General features: G+C 35.1%; 1 protein-coding gene across 1 annotated transcript in view; it reads left to right on the forward strand.

Annotated features, from left to right (window-relative positions):
• C17H8orf34 (chromosome 17 C8orf34 homolog) overlaps nucleotides 1–18,107 on the forward strand; it is a 344,433-nt gene that overhangs the window by 50,362 nt on the left and 275,964 nt on the right. Inside the window, exons 2-3 of the mRNA XM_059995457.2 lie at nucleotides 221–368; nucleotides 6,320–6,451. Coding sequence (XP_059851440.2) covers nucleotides 221–368; nucleotides 6,320–6,451 — 280 coding nt within the window. The remainder of the gene's footprint in view (nucleotides 1–220; nucleotides 369–6,319; nucleotides 6,452–18,107) is intronic.

Genomic DNA, 18,107 nt, shown 5'->3' on the forward strand with positions numbered 1-18,107 from the left:
ATAATAAAAATAAATATATCTTGGCTTTGCCATGTATTAGCTGTGTAACACAGTTTACTTCTCTGCACTTTAGTTTCCTCAAGATTTGGGCAATAACTTGTGCCTGCCTAAAAAGATTATTATGAGGATTAAATTAGTTGTAGTGCTTGGCAGTAATAAGTTATATATACGTGTTTGCTATTATTATTAGATGTAAACATATGCTTTACTTTGCCTTCAGGAATTAATGACCAAGTTAATTACTGAGACACCTGACCAGCCAATCCCATTTCTCATTGACCATCTCCAGTCTAAACAAGAAAACCGTGGACACCTTCAGAGAACTTTATCTGGATCTGCAGCTCTCTGGGCAGAAAGTGAAACATTAGGTAAATGAAAAATATATTTTACAGTTAATGTTAATGCATTTAAACTAAAATTTACGGAAGTCTTTCTCTTTATAATGAGTAAATCTAGGTGGTTACCTAGGGTTTCAAGTATTCATCGGAGACTTCATCTGTATGCTAAAATTTGTCAAAAAATATTCTTGAATTTGAATATATTGTTATGTATTAGCTTCAAAATATGGGCATCTTTGTATTCAGTCTGAATAGAAATAAGATTCAGATTTGCATGAAAAGCTTTCATTTCATATGAATGAAAACTAATTATTTTAAACTTATCTTTTTTTTTTTAAACTTCTTATCTTTTAATGAAGAATTTGAATTAAGTGCTTATGGAGCTCGTCTGTGTAGAAAGGTAAACAGTAGATTTCTACAGAGTTACCTGTTTTGTAGCCCAGATGGATAATTACTCTCTGTTTGGCTTCTCCTGTTGCGGAGCACAGGCTCTGGACGCACAGGCTCAGTGGCCATGGCTCACGGGCCCAGCTGCTCCACGGCATGTGGGGTCTTCCCGGAGCGGGGCACGAACCCGCGTCCCCTGCATCAGCAGGCAGACTCTCAACCACTGCACCACCAGGGAAGCCCCCCTGAGTTCTAATTTTACCTTATATAGTAAGTTCAACCTGAGGAAGCTTTATTCACTCTATTGGGGAACCAGCCTTACCAAGTATGCAACAGGCTTACCTCCCCAATAAGCACTAGTGATATAATTGGGTAGACGTGACTTTGATTTTTATTTATAAAATGTGTGTCCGACAGCTTATTTCTTCTACACCCTGGTCTGTTCGTTTGGTATTAGTATTTACTTCCAAACCCGAATCCCCACTCCCCCCAGACCTGTTGCTTGGGTAGCTGACTCCTCACCTGACTCCCATGGTATCTGACTGACAGGATTCCAGATGCTCCTGGGGATAACACCATCGCTTCTCTTCTCTTCATGCTCTATGGGATCCCGTGAAAGGATTTTGGTTTTCCTTGGCTGTATTCTCACATTGGTGCCTAAAGTGGGTAGGGGATAGGGTATCCTCTGAAGAATGTAGACAACTCTGGTGTTAGTTATCCATACAGAAGTTCTGTGCTGCATACAGGAAACTAGAATATGGGCTTCTGGCATACAAAAGAGGGGACTCTTGGTTTTTCTTGGCCTCACTGTCTTATCGTTAGATTCCTAGTAGGGTGGCTCTTAGGCATAGGCTCTGGTTTGTAGCTGCAAAGAAGGCACCATTCTTCTGAAGGTGGACCAGATAAACATCTATGAGCTCATTGAAGCTGATAGGAGCCCATATTTATAAATTATATCTGGAGAGGCAGTAGTGTATTAAATTCTGTAGCTTTAATCAGCAGACATTTAATATCTCACATTTTTCACAGGTCAGAAGTCTGTGCAGGGTTTAACTAAATCTTCTGTTTAATCAGCAAAGCTGCACATCAAGGTGTTGGAGGCTGGAATAGAATCTGCTTCCAAGCTCATTCAGGTGGTCGGCAGAATTAATTTCCTCGCAACTGTATGACTGAGGTCCCTGTTCTCTTGCTGGATCTCAGCCAGGGGCTGCTTTCAGCAAATAGGTACAACCCACAGTTCTTTGCCACATGACTCTTGCATCATGGCAGCTTATTTCTTTAACAAGTAAGGGAATTTCTTTCATACAAGTTTACTAAAATGGAATCTTATATAATACGATGTAATCACGGCATTGACATCCCATTACCTTTGCCATATTCTGTTGGTTTGATGCAGGTCAAAGGTCCTGTCTACACTCAAAGGGAGGGAATTATTTAGGGCATAACATCAAGGGACAGATATCAGGGGGGATCACTTTAGAATTCTGACTAGCACAAGTACTTCATGACTCATTGCTTGGAGAGGGAAGGAGATTATTATAACTTCCAGTTTACTAGGGTAATGGCATAAGTGCTTGTTTAATAAAGCAAGATGGGAACACAGGACTAAATTTATGAAGACCCATAATAAGTCCAGGTCCTTTGGATGAATTTGAATTTCTTGTGGGGTATCTTAGTAGGTAATTCCAGCAGGCTGTTGGATATGAGTCTAAAACTCTGGGAATGGCTTAAGGCAGGAGTCGCAGGTATGGCATTCAGGATTGTGCACAATAAAACCATGTGAGTGGGAGAATGGGAGACGTTGTGGTCATATTTAGAATAGGAGATGGACTAGGGGAAGGCAAGGGTCTTTTGCCTTAAATTCTGCCTGTTTATTAGGAAGTGAGGTTGTTTGCTGAGGGCAAGAGGTTTGGGGATTGAATAGGGGAGATTGAAGTGAATGATATTAATTGTGAAAAGTCACCATGGGGAAGAAAAGAAGAGTTAGCAAAGGAAAATAAAAAAGACTAAAGCAGTTCTGGGGCTTCTCTGAAGTTCAAGACATGAATTAATCATGGAAACCATGGGCAAGATTGTGATTTTTCCCCACAGTGCCCAGAAGTGCTGGGAGGAGGGACAGAAAAGCCTTATGAGAGACTGATGAGAACTGTAGTCGTGCCCTAGTGAGGAGGGAGGGTGGAAGAGCAGTTCTGCAAAGGAGCTGAGGGTATTTGTGGGTGAATTGTGCAAGTGATCAAAGCACATGGTCTGGTATGAGCGGGTAGGGAACAAGGAAACGGTGTAGACATATGAGCGGGTAGGGAACAAGGAAACAGTGTAGACATATGAGCGGGTAGGGAACAAGGAAACAGTGTAGACATATGAGCGGGTAGGGAACAAGGAAACAGTGTAGACATAAAAAGCTAGTCAGAGAGCTAAAATCCTTTGAGAGGCCTGTGTAAGGGGAGGTGTGGTGAAAACATGAAAGATTGAGAAGGACAGGGAAATTGTGATATTTGGGATCAAGGCTTTTGAGGTGGAATGATTCCAGATGATGGGAACATCCTGTGGGTGACCTGAGTTTGGGGGTGTCTGATGTCCAGGGAAGGGAAGCTCTTTAGAGTTGAGGAGGACAGTGAAGTATGAGGTTCAGTGCATGGTTTGTTTAAGGATTAAGAGGTCACCAGGGTTTCATTCTCGCTGTTAAAAGGCCAAGGGTGACGGTGCCAGTGTCTCGAGTAGGGCTGCGGCAGGAATGAGGGTGCAGTAATGAAGAGGGGTGAGCTGTAGAGACAGGCAGCACTTACCGGAAGAGAGGAGAGACTTTCAGCTTAACGTGGACGGACCAGAAAAACGCAGTCTGTGGCAGGTGACACGTGGGGGAATGAACACCCTCCATTCCAGGAAACTGCAGAGGAGGGAGTGCCCTCGTGGAAAGAATGAGTGGCTCTCCTGACTTGAAGGAGGGGATTTGAAGATAGAGGGCTGTTTGTTTACCGTGGAACGTATGCCCCAGAAGGTGAAGAGGAAAGATTTTAGAGGGAAGGGTATGGCAGGAGGGAGAAGGAAAGCATAGACTAATTCTTGGATGTGAATATTAACTGATGAAGTTATAATTCAGGTGACAGTAAATAATGCCAGTTTAAACTGTAACTGTAATTTTGAATTATTTCTTTTGGTGCTTTTTCTAATTAGTTAGAAAATGTCTCAATCGTCAAAATATATAGGTCAGTACTTTTTGAAAGTATCTGAAGGTGCCCTCTTTTTGCTTTTAAATGTATCCAGCATCTTGGGACATAACATCTTCTCAGAAGTCTGTCATTTAATGTCTAGGAGAAAATTGAAAGCAACCTTGTTTTTACTCATTTTTCGATATTCTGTTATTAAATACTTATGGGATTTGTTTTTTCTTTATTTCTGATATTCCAAAGTTTTACTGGGACTACATCTAGATGTTTTGTCTTTTTTCTTTAATTTTTCATTTTATTCAGTGAATCCTTTCAATTAGCAAACCCAGGTCTTCAGCCTAGAACAGTTTTCTTCTTATGTCCTTAGTGTTTCTGTGATGTTTGTTTTGATTTCTTCTTCAAGAAAATCAACTATGTATAAATTGAGTTTTCTTTACTTCATTGGAACTTCTAGGGAGGTTTGTCAAGCATGTTCTCTGTGTCACTGATTCAGTTTTCTGTAGTATTGGTTTTCTCTTTCTGGCTTTGTACACAAATTTAAATGTTGGTACGTATTGCATTTTAGCTTCCTGTCAGTGTTTCCTTATCTTCTTTAATTTCTCTTAGCAATTATATTTTTATAGTTTTATCTCTTTTCTCATTTCTTTTTGCTTCACAGAGTCTATTTTCTTTTTCTTAAGAAGATAAAATAGCCACATTCTAAAATTTGAAGGTTTTTTCATAGTAAATCTTTCCCCAAACTGTGAATTTCCTCTGTATTTTGAATGATGTATTTTTGTTTTTTATATTAAATCTTCCTTCTTAAAATGATATTTATTTTGTTTGTTTGAATTTAAATGAGGAGTGTTCTGTCTAGTTTAAGGTTTGTCAATAAATAATGGAGGTAGACTCTTCTTTTCTGTTCGCTCACCATATAGCTTGGAACCATTTCGTTTTCAAAAATTTGGGGAAGACAGGTGAAATCATGGTTGCTACTAAACTTTCCAGTATCAGTCAAATCCTGTAGGTCTCTGCTAGACTGACAAGTGACTTTCTGTCTCTCATCTCTTTTTAACTGACTAAATAAGAAAAATATCATTGCTAGAATATTTAAATTAATGTGGATTTTTTTTTTCTTTCCAATAGTGGAGAATTTAAAAAACCACAAAATCCAATATATCATGGTTTCTGGCTCCTTTTAGTTTTTCTTTGTATCATGAGATGCTATGTTTTGTGTCCATGATTCTTTATTCTTTTAGCTATGTTGCACTAGAAGAAAGTACGGTTCTAGTTTGTATGTAAAACGACAAATTCGGATAGATTGTGAAACAATATAAGGCGATGAATCTGAGCTAGGGGCAAGCATTGTGGATGTCTAGAAATTTTTCAGTCTCTTTCTGATATGCCGATCTTTTGTCTTAATTCTATGTATGGAAATACTTCCTGGGTTCTGGCAGAATATAGACCAATATTTCTGTTCCTAGTGTTTTAGAATATTTATGCCTCTTTTGATATTTAATGGGATGTTGGAAGTAAAAAAATTGGATAACAGCTCATTAAGTACAAACTTAACATGAAAATTTGAGGAATCCCTATAATATTTCATGATGTCTACTTGGTATTTATAAGTGGGTAGTCAGAGAAAGATTTATGAGTCATCCATAGAGCTGGGATGATTTGAGGCTGTTTAAATTTAAACAAGAAGGCAGAAGGAAGCTAAGGAATGTCATACAGATGAAAGATAAGGAAGCATGAGTAAGACAGAGAAGGAACAGTTAGATAGGTGATATGGGGATGAGGAGAATGTAATGCCCTGAGAATAAGAGAAGAAAAAATTCCACAATATAAGTCTGTCTAAAAATATGGAATGCAAAGAAGTTAAGAGAGATGAACTCCTGGAAAGATCATTTCATTTGGAAGTTGGTATGACACTGACCACCTTTGAAGGGGAACTACAGCTTTCAGTAAAGGTGGTTGAACTACTCTTTCTTGAACAGAACAGTGGAAAAAATGAGGGATACTATGGAGGAAGTGTAGGTGAGCACCAGTGGTTTTATGTGCCACAGTGAATACAGGTAAGGTAGCATCAAATGAGTAAAATTTACTTTAACATTTAGCTGTTTTTATTTACAACAGAATACAAGGCTTTATTCCATGACACCCATGTATACAGTGTTATTTTAAGTAATCTGTGCCTTAAAAAGACTTTTGAATAATTTCCCAGTTTAGCATGATCTTAACCATATTAATATATAAGCTAATTCATATCAAATTCAAAACTCAAATTTACAGGAGAAATAAAGCAAGTAATACTTTGGGACATTTGCATTATTTTGATATGAGGTGACATAGCTTTTGCCAGGTATATCTAATTACTTCATGGATTTAGTTTTTGGCCAATCATGAAATCACTACTGTTTTTATATGTATTTTTTTTTGTTTTAACAGAACATAAAGGAACAAGAAAAGAATTCAGAAACTATGATAAACCCTGGCAGTTAAATGCAAAGAAGCCTAAAAAGTCAAAAAGCGACCTTGCCGTGTCTAGTCTTTCTCCACCATCACCAGAATCAAAATCATGTAAGGAAGTTTGTCATTCAGATATTACTTAATGTATGTAAGTGTGTGTTAGTAAAATGAAGAAAAGGTAAGAATTGAAGCCACATTTTTTATCTGATATTCTGGCTATTCTAATGAATTTCACATTTGTTTCAGCATTAACATGGGGCTTTACTTATATATAGCTACTCATATTCTCAAGCATATGTAAGTGATTTAGATCTTTTTGAGTATAATATTCTTTTAAGAATGTAAACTGCGTGGAGCAGGTCCCTTGCCTCATGAATAGTTGCAGTGTTTTATCACATTCAGAGCAATACCAACCCTACATTTAATAAAGGACATAAAAGCACATTAAATATCTTAGAGAGAAAGCAAAGAAGATTTCTGTTCAAAACATTTAACAAAATTAAAAAAAAAATCCTTCACCCAGGATCTCTCTGAAGCCCTACCCATTTATTACTGGAGCTTGTATATTTACTCTCTCCCACGATGATAAGTACCCCTTCTCTCTCAATGCCTCTCCTCCTTTCCCACTGCCTTTCTAGCCACTAAGTTTTTCCAGTGCTCTGTTACCACCACGTACGCCTAAACATGTCATGTAGCTTAGGATCTTGTAGCAAGTCTGTTACTCTTGGAAGACAAGAGAGCTTGAAAGCTGTTCTTACACATCAGTTTCTTGTGGTTGTTACAGAGTGAGATGTTTGATTTTAATTTAAACAGGAAAAGGAATAGGTAGAAAATATTTATTTTTGTTTGAAAATTTTGAAAAATCATTATGTGCTAACTGGAATCTGAATTTGGGTCATTTGTGAAAATGACTGAAATTAACTCCTTGAGTTTCTTTCTTTATATAGTGGTACTCATAAAAAGTATTGTATCAACCACAAAGTTCTTGTGAGAATTATGTGAAGTACTACAAACTACAAATGTTCTTTTAAAATTATGATTGTAGCTAAATTATCCTGCTTCACCAGTTTGGTTTATAAAATTTGGTTCCAACATTTAAAAAAATATGCAAGTTTAAAATTTAAATGTGTTGTTCACAACCATATTCCCAGTAATGTCCAGTATAGTTCCTGGCTCAATTAATAAGTGTTAAATGAAAAAAATGTAAAGGAATAAATGAAAAATGAAATCAGTCAGTTCTCAGTCTCACATTTCCCTTTCTATCCTTGGAAATGTCTTTCTGTCTGTCTCTCTCCCCCTCTCCCAGTGATAAATCCATAACCCTAGGGGCTTATTTTAAAGGGCTGAGTCCTGGATCGCATCACCTTGAGGGTAGAATGCTGTAAGGTCTTTCATTTTGTAGAGCCTTTGCTATTTATGGGATGCTATGTAGCCACAAAATGTTACTGGTGGACTGGCATCTGGTATCTTTTTCTGTTCAGGTGACCTACTCTCAATTTCTGGTTCCATCGGACTGTTAGCTCTTTAAAGGAAATTAATAACAAAGTATCATGAATATTTAATAATATATGTAGAGATATTTATACATGACAATAAGATTATAGGATTCAGAGTTATTGACTGGAAATGTATTGTTGAAACATAAATTATTCCTGAAGTAATAGAATATCTTTTGAACATAGACCATGGTAAGTTAAAGCTGTATATTGTAATATGTAGAGCACCACTAAAAAGCACAAAAAAGCATAAATAAAAAGTTAATAAATTTATTAAAATAGGATGCCCCCAAGTTTTTGATTTATTCTCCCAAAACAAAGGCAAGAAAAGAGGAACAGAAATAAATAACAATCTCCTATTGAAATAAGTACAATCCCTATCCAAAATCTAGCAGGTATTTGACCCATAGAAATTGACAGTATTATTTTAAATTGATTTGGAAAGGGAAAGAACCATGATTATCTAAAGCAATCTTGAAAAACATGAAGTAGTTTGGAGAATTTACCCTACCTGACTTCAAGTCTTATAGAACTACAGTTATCAAGACAGTGTGATTTTGGTGAAAGGATGGACAAATAGATCAATTGAATTTAATAAAGAGTCTAAAAATAGACCTACATATGCGGTCAAATGATTTTCCACAAGGACATCTAAGCAATACAGTAGGAAAAGAAAAATCCCTTCAACATTGAACATTCATACGGAAAATACACACAAGTTGATCCCTACCTTAATTCATACTGAAAATCAATCTGAGATGGGTCATAGACTTAAAGATGGAAACAAAAACAATGAAACTTCTAAAACAAAACATACAAGTATAACTTTGTGACCTTGGAGAGGCAAAAAAGTTTTAGAGATGTTCTAGTTACCATGGCTTCATAACAAATCACTCTAAAATGCTTTTTTTTAGGTTAAATTAGCATAACAAAAGTTAACCATTTTAAAATGTACAATTCAGTGGCATTTAGTACATTCAAAATACTGTGCTACCCTAACCTCTTTCTAGTTCCAAAACATTTCATCATCACAAAAGGAAACTCTGTAACAAACAGTCACTCAGCATTTCTACCTCCCACTAGCCCCTGGGAACTTGCTTTCTGTTTCTGTGAATTTACCTGTTTTAGTTATTTCATATTAATAGAATCATATAATGTGTAATCTTTCTGTGTTTGGCTTATTTTACCCAGCATAATATTCATATTTTCACGGTTCATTCCCATTGCAGCAGGTATCAGAACTTCATTCCTTTTTTGTGGCTGAATAACATTCCATTGTATAGATATACCCCATTTTGTTTATCCGTCCATCTATTGTAGGGTATTTTGGTTGTTTCTACATTTTGCTATCATGAATCGTGCTGCTATAAACATTCATGCTCAAGTAACTGTTTGAACACTCATTATCCATTATTTTGAGTATATACCTTGAAGTAGAATTGCTGGGTCATGTTGTATGTTCAAACTTTTGGGAGAACTGCCAGTTGTTTTTTATGAAGGCTGTACTATTTTACATTCCCACCAGCAATGTAAGAGGTTTTCAGTTTCCTCACATTCTCACCAACATTTGTTTTTTTCTATTTATAACAAAAATATTATACCATCCAAATGGGTGTGAAGTGGTATCTCACTGTTGTTTTGATTTGCATTTCTGTGATAACTAATGATGTTGAGCATCCTTTCATGTTCTTCTTGGCCATATGTATATCTTGTTTGGAGAAATATCTATTCAGGTCCTTGGTTTATTTTTTAAAGTAAGTTGTTACTCTTTTTTTCCTTGAGTTTCAAGAGTTCTTTATATATTCTGATCCTACACCCTTATCAGATATATGATTTACAGATATTTTCTCTCATTCTGTAGATTGACTTTTCACTTCCTTGATAGTATTCTTTGATATGCATGTTATTAATTCTGATGAAGCCCAACTTATCTATTTCTCGCTCTCTTTTTTTTTTTTTGTGCTTTTGGTGTCAACCCTTGCCTAATCCAAGACCATAAAGATTTACCCCTATGTTTTCTTCTAAGAGTTTCATAGTTTTAGTTCTTAAATTTAGGTCTTCGATTCATTTTGAGTTAGTTTCTGTTTATGATGTAAGGTAGGGGGTCTAAATTCATTCTTTTATATGTGGATATTGAGTTGTCCATTTGTTGGACAGCATCATTTATTGAAAATACTAGTTTTTACTCATTAAATGATGGTCTTGGCACCCTTGTTGAAAAGCAGTTGGCAATGAATGTATTTATTTCTAGACTCTCAGTTTTATTTCACTATTCTATATGCCTATCCTTATATAAGTACCACACTGTTTTTATTACAGAAGCTTTATAATGAGTTTTAAAATTGGAAAGTGTGAGTACTTGACCTCTGTTTTTCTTTCTCAACATTATTTAGGCTATCCAGGGTCCTTTGAAATTCCATATGATTTTTAGGATCAGCTTTTCCATTTCTGCTAAAAAAGGTCATGAAGATTTTAATAGGAAATACATTCTCTTAATAGATCATTTTGGGATTATTGTGATCTCAACATTGTTAAGGATTCCAATTCATGAACATGGGATGCCTTTACATTTATTTGTCTTCTTTAATTTCTTTGAACAGTGTTTTGTACTTCTCAGTGTACTAGACTAGCACCTTCTTGGTTAAGTTTATACCTAAGTATTTTATTCTTTTGTATGCTATTGTAAATGGAATTGTTTCTTATTTTCTTTTTCCAATTGTTCATTGGTAGTGTTTAGAAATACAACCGATTTTCAAGTATTGATCTTATATCCTGCAACTTTGCTGAGCTTGTTATTAGCTGCAACCATGTCTTTGTGGATTCTTTAGGCTGTTCTACATATAAGTTCATGCCGTCTGCAAGTAGAGATAGTTTTCCTTTTCCTTTTCCAATTTGAATGCTGTTTATTTCTTTTTCTTGCCTACTTGGTCTGGATAGAAATTTTAATAGTATTGAATAGAAGTGATGAAAACAGGCATCCTTTCTTGCTCCTCATCTTAAGGGGAAATTTTTATTATTTTACTGATCTACATGATATTAGCTGTGAGGTTTTCGTAAATGTCTTCTATCATATTGAAGACATTCCCTTCTACTCCTAGTTTATTGGGAGCTTTTATTATGACAGAATGTTGAATTTTGTCAAAAGTCTTTTTCTCCATCAATCAAAATAATCATTCATTTTAAAATTGATTATATTAACATAATTATTATACCGATTATTTTCTTATGTTAAATAACTTTTGCATTCATGGATAAATTCCACTTGGTCATGATGTTTAATCCTTTTTTTTAATGAGTTCACTTATTAGTTTTAGTTTTTATTGCATGGGAACAGCTTATAAATACTTTTTTAAATTTGATTTTTATTTTATATAGGGTATAGTTGATTTACAGTGTTGTGTTAGTTTCAGGTGTACAGCAAAGTGATTCAGTTATATATATACATATATCCATTCGTTTTCAGATTCTTTTCCCGTATAGGTTATCAGAGAATATTGAGTAGAGTTCCCTGTGCCATACAGTAGGTCCTTATTGATTATCTATTTTATATATAGTAGTGTGTATATGATAATCCCAAACTCCTAATTATCCCTCCCCCCACCTTTCCCCTTTGGTAACCATAAGTTTGTTTTCCAAGTCTGTGAGTCTGTTTCTGTTTTGTAAATAGTTCATTTGTATCATCTTTTTAGATTCCACATATAAGCGATATCATATGATATTTGTCTTTCTCTGTCTGACTTACTCCATTTAGTATGATCATCTCTAGGTCCATCCATGTTGCTGCAAATGGCATTATTCCATTCTTTTTTATGGCGGAGTAATATTCCATTGTATATATGTACCACATCTTCTTTATCCTTTTCTCTGTCGATGGACACTTAGTTTGCTTCCATGTCTTGGCTATTGTAAATAGTGCTGCTGTGAACATTGGGGTACATGTATCTTTTCGAATTATGGTTTTCTGTGGATATATGCCCAGGAGTGGGAATGCTGGATCATATGGTAGCTCTATTTTTAGTTTTTTAAGGAACATCCATACTGTTCTCCATAGTGGTTGTACCAATTTACATTCCCACCAACAGCGTAGGAGGGTTCCCTTTTCTCTACACCTTCTTCAGCATTTATTGTTTGTAGACTTTTTGTTGATGGCCATTCTGGCCAGCGTGAGGTGATACCTCATTGTAGTTTTGATTTGCATTTCTCTAATAATTAGTGATGTTGAGCATCTTTTCATGGGCTTTTTGGCCACCTGTATGTCTTCTTTGGTAAAATGTTTATTTAGATCTTCTTCCCATTTTTTGATTGGGTTGTTTGTTTTTTTGATGTTGAACTGCATGAGCTGTTTGTATATTTTGGAGATTAATCCCTTGTCGGTAGCTCCATTTGCAAATATATTCTCCCATTCTGTGGGTTGTCTTTTTGTTTTCTTTATGGTTTCCTTTGCTGTGCAAAAGCTTTTACGTTTCATTAGGTCCCATTTGTTTATTTTTGTTTTTATTTTCATTACTCTAGGAGGTGGATCCAATAAGATATTGCTGCGATTTATGTCAAAGAGTATTCTTCCTATGTTTTCCTCTAAGAGTTTTATAGTATCCAGCCTCACATTTAGGTCTTTAATCCATTTTGAGTTTATTTGTGTTTTATAGAATATTCTAATTTCATTCATTTACATGTAGCTTTCCAGTGTTCCCAGCACACTTATTAAAGAGACTGTCTTTCTCCACTGTATGTTCTTGCCTCCTTTGTTGTAGATTAATTGACCATAGGTGCATGGGTTTATTTCTGGGCTTTCTGTCCTGTTGCATTGATCTATATTTCTGTTTCTGTGCCAGTACCATACTGTGTTGATTACTGTAGCTTTGTAGTATAGTCTGAAGTCCTGGAGCCTGATTCCTCCAGCTCCATTTTCTTCCTCAGGATTGCTTTGCCTATTCAGGTCTTTCGTGTTTCCATAATCCTTTTAATATGCTGCTGAATTTGATTTGCTACTATTTTGTTGAGGATTTTTTCATCTGTATTCAGAAGAGATATTGGTATGTAGTTTTCTTTTCATATCTTTGTCTTTTGTGTCAGGGCAGTGCTGGCTTTATAGAATGAGTTTAGATGTATTTCCTCCTTTTCTGTTTTTTTGGAAGTGTTTGAGAAGAATTGGTGTCAGTTCTTCTTTAAATGTTTGGTAGAATTCACCAATGAAGCCACCTTGTCCTGTGCTTGACTTTGTTTGTTGTGAGGTTGTTGATCATTGATTCCGTGTCTTTACTTATTATAAATCTTTTGTTTATTCTTGAGTAGCTTTTGGTAGTTTGTTTGTTTCTAGGAATTTTTCCATTTCATCTAGGTTGTCCAGTTTATTGGCATTAAATATTCATAATATTCTCTTATAATCCCTTTTAAAAACATTTCTGTAAAGTTTGTAGGTTACAGACTTGATTACATTTCTGATTTTAGTAATTTGAGTCTTTTCCCTTTTTTCTTAATCTAGCTAAAGGCTTGTTAATTTTAAAATCTTTCTTAAGAATCAATTTTTGGTTTTGTTGATTTTCTCTGTTACATTTGTATCTTCTATTTCACTTATCTCTGTTCTAATATTTATGATTTACTTCCTTCTGCTGGGTTGAGTTTAGTTTGCTCTTCTTTTTCTACTTCTTTAAGGTATTAAGATCAGTTATTGGTATAAGATGTTTCTTGCTTTTTAATGTGGGCTTTACAATTATAAATTCCCATCTGAGCACCACTTTTGCTGTGTCCTATAAATTTTGGTATGTTGTGTCTTCATTTTCATTTGTCTCAAGATATTTTCTAATTTCCTTTGGGATTTCTTCTTTCACCCATTGGTTGTTTAAGAGTGTGTTGTTTAATTTTCTCATGTTTGTGAATTTTCTGGTTTTTCTTTTTCTTTTTCTTTCCAATTCATTCCATTGTGGCCAGAGAAGATACTGCTATGATTTAAATATTTTAAAACTTATTGAGACTTATTTTGTGGCCTGACATATGGTCTATACTAGAGATTGTGCCATGTGCACTTGGAAGAAGAATATGTATGGCTGTTATTCTGTGTATTTTTCTCTATATGTCTATTAGATCTAATTGGTTTATAGTGTTGTTCAAGTACTCTGTTTTCTTACTGATCTGTTTAGTTTTTCTATCCATTATTGACAGTGAAGTATTAAGAGTCTCCAACTATTGTTGTAGAACTCTATAACCTCAGTTACGTCAATGTTTGATTCATGTATTTGGGGTCTCTGTTGTTAGGTGTGTATATGTTAAATAATTGTTAAATCTTCTTGACTGATTGACCCTTTTATCAATATATGATATTCTTTGTTTTGTAACAAGTTTTGTCTTAAAGTCTGTTTTGTCTGATACTAGTATAGCCACCCCTGTTCTCTTTGGTTTCTGTTTTCATGGAATGTCTTTCAATCATTATTTCTTCAAATATTCTTTCTTCTCCGTTTTGGGACTACCATTAGGTGTATGTTGGTACATTATACAAATTGATAAAGTAAGAAAAGTCATATGACATCTCAAATAATACTTGAATGGTATTTGATAAAGTTTTATGTCAATTTCTTATTTTAAAACAAAACTAAATAAAAGGACTTTTAGAATAAAAGGATATTTTCTTAACTGAATTATTGTCTGGCAGAAACATTTATATAATATGTATACAAAGTTTTCTAAGTGATTGTTCTCAAAAGGAAAAAAAGACAATAATGTTAAGTCATTAACTTTCATATGGGGTAAATATCATTAACATTCATTAAAAACATCTCTATTGCTAAAGCTTACTTAAAAATAGATACTATATATTAATTAGACCAGTGAAGAACAAAATAACCTGTTAGCCTATCCAATAGATTGTGAGCTCCTGTAGAATGTCATCCCCATGAGGGCAGGGAATTTTGTTACATTTATTCCCACTGGTTTACTCCCAGAACCTAGGACAGTGCTTTGTGCTATATACCAATGAGAGAATAAATGAGTAAATGAGAATTTAAGGATTAATTAGTGCTAAAATGTTTAGAAGCTGTGCATTTTCAGATAACAAAAAAGCACCTTACACCGTGCAAACTGGTATAGGTACAAAGATCTGCAAGATAATATTATGTTTTTAATTTTCAATTTTGATTTGTCATAGAGGAAAAATAATGACACATAGGGTTCGATGAAGCTTTTTCCTTTGTGGTTCAAGCATTTCTACTATTTATCTGGTGGAGTGGTGGTTCTGCTGGAGTGGTTGAGGATGATGAGTAGGGTCTTGGCAGAAAGAACCAGCAGAACATGTGTCTGTCAGGCCCTTGTGCATGATAGTGTGCACGGATTCTTTTAGAGCTATTTCAGATTTGTGATCCAGATGAGAAAATTGAGGTAAGTACGTTAGCTTCAGTTAAAACCAAAAGCTAAAACCAGTCCTCGGTAATTTTATTTATGCACATTTAGAACAGCATATACAAAGAGGAATAGCTGTATATTTGCTAAAATTTTAGGAAAGAAATGAAAAGACCATGCATGTATATAGAAAACACAAGTTACATAGATACGAGAGAATGAAGATGGAAAAACAATGTCTGAAAAGTCATAATATGGAAATGCAGAAGGCAGGAGACATGAAGTACTACATTCACTGTTATCAATTTTAGGTATATCTGTAGTACTGGGGAACCTCCCGGCATATTTAAATGAAAGAATGGGAGAAACTTTCAGGAAAGACTATTAGCATTTATTAAATTTTAGAAAACAGAGTTGAAAGATCTAAATAATTGAAATTATTTTGGTTCCAAAGAAATAGATAGATAGTATCTCAAAAGTTATTTGGAGGAAATGGTAAATTTATTATTTAACCCACAGATGGAAATTATTGGTGGAGGTATCAGTGAGTCAGCATTTGATTAATATAATAAAGAATTGTTCAAAATAGGCCCTGTTCAATATACAATAGGCTGTTTTGTGAAGTAGTGACCTCTTTATGAATGAATGGAGCATGCCCATCTGCACGGTGCTGTGGATGGGCTCCTGCTTTGGGGGTGAGTTTTGTCTCAGTGATGTTATGGGTTGTACCTAATCTCAGATTCTTTCACCTCTTATGGGTCATATTATGTTGTTTATATTGTTCTGCTGTTTTCCATATCTCCTGAGGATATTTTTTAGAATATGTATTTAAACTGTAGCCCTGAGTTTTAATACTAAGTATGACCTAAGCAAGGTTTTTTGTTTTGTTTAATATTTATTTATTTATATTTATTTTGGCTGTGCTGGGTCTTAGTTGTGGCATGCAGGATCTTTGCTGCGACTTGCAAACTTCTTAGTTGCGGCATGCGTGTGGGATCTAGTTCCTCGCCCCGGGATCGAGCCCAAGCCCCCTGCACTGGGAGCGTAGAGTCTTACCCACTGGACCACCAGGGAAGTCCCTCAAGGTTTTTAATCCATCAGAAACCTTTAGAGATTCTCATCTGGAGACTGTATACTGGGCTGATGACTTCCCAAATCACCTTCCATTATTTACTGAAACATCTTTTGAAATTATCCAGTGTAGTTGATTAGACCATGATTATACTGTGGCCTTCCTTGTCCTAGATTTGGATCCTATGATAAATTGGGTATCACATGTGTAGCAAATTGTCACAAGCTACAAAAATATAAAAAAAAAATTGTCTTAGTTTCTCTCAAAAGTTGCTGAGGGAAAGAGCTTGGGTGTCGTTTCATTTCTCTGTAGTGCTGCATATGACCTCCCCTAAACTCAGTAGGTTAAAACAACAATTTATAATTTCTTATGGTTCAGTGAATGGGCTGGGCGGTTCTGCTCGTCTCACCTGGGCTTGCCCACGTGGATACATTCAGGTGGAGTTCTGCAAAGGCTGCTAGGGTGGGCAGCGGGGCATGTCACATGATTATCTGGGGAGGTTGATTGGAACTGATTTTTTTAAAAACCTATGTTCTTATTTTTTTTAATTGATGAGATCTTAATAGGATATGGTAATTTCCAGGAAAATTAGATAATGTAATGATGCAGATTAGAGAAATTATTCAAAAAAGGTTAACAAAAGTGCCAGTAAATGTTTTGAAGGATCTGGTTCAAATACAGTTTTCTCTGTCTCCTCTTCTGATCTCTTCCCTGTGCCTGGGCTTGTCCCCCTGGGAACTCCTGGGTAATGACCTGTGGCGTAATAGCAATATGCCTGGAAGTGTTTTCTAAAACCATTGATCACAATCACTGCTTCCACTGTCCACACTTGAACACTGGTGTGTTGATGTTAGCTGACATTTCCTTCCCAGAGTCCCTTAAACAAAGAAACATGGAGGAAGCAGCTGCATGTTTTTAGTTTAGATTTATTTAAATTATAGAAGTAATGTTTACTTATTTTGACAATGAAAAAAATAGAGACGTGGAAAGACAGTCTGTCTCCCTTTAGCCCTCTCAAAGTCTACTCCCTCGGAAATAGTTTGCATCCTTTTACATCCTTTTCTTTGTATAAACTAACATAAGATGTGTGAGTTGAATTGCTTTATAAAATTGGCTTTAAACTATACAGTACACATTCTTAAGCAACTTGTTTCTATTATTTTTAAATGTATTACGGACATATCTCCATGCAAATAAATTCAGATCTATGTTATACTTTTCCGTAAGTGCATGCCTGTACCATAGTGTGAATACGCTATAATTTACTTATTCCCCTGTTGAAGTACAGTTACATTATTTCCAGAGTTTTGCCACCACAAACTTTTTGGTGAGATAAACAAATATCGTGCACTTTCCGATAAAATAAACAACCTTGTACATATATACATAAGTAGGAGTGTTTTCATTTATTTATGATAATTTACCAGACAGAATAAGATTGCTGAGTCAGAGGATCACTATATGTTTTATTATAATAAATATTTCTGAATTACTTTTAAAAAGGTAGCAGAAAAAAATTTCAGTAGGTTGAGACTGTCTTTCTTATAGCCTTACCATATAAACTTTAAAAAATTATTTTATTTTTATCAAAACAAAAATATATATGGTTTAAAAAGCAAATTAGTACCACAAGGCAACGGTGTCCTTCTTTTTCTCCTGTTCTGCTTTTAATGTGGAACCACTTTTAACTCTTAGATGTTTCCTTTGGTACACAGATCTACATATGTAAATATACAAGATACTTATATAGTTCTCTTTCAGTTTTTAAATTTGAGGTATTATCTCTTGACTTCCTTCTAAGACATTGTGCTTTACACCCAGGGCCCATCACATTCTCATAGTACAGGCAGGCAACTATTTCAGATGTTGG

Source organism: Delphinus delphis, chromosome 17, assembly GCF_949987515.2.
Source record: "Delphinus delphis chromosome 17, mDelDel1.2, whole genome shotgun sequence".
Lineage (NCBI taxonomy): Eukaryota > Metazoa > Chordata > Mammalia > Artiodactyla > Delphinidae > Delphinus > Delphinus delphis.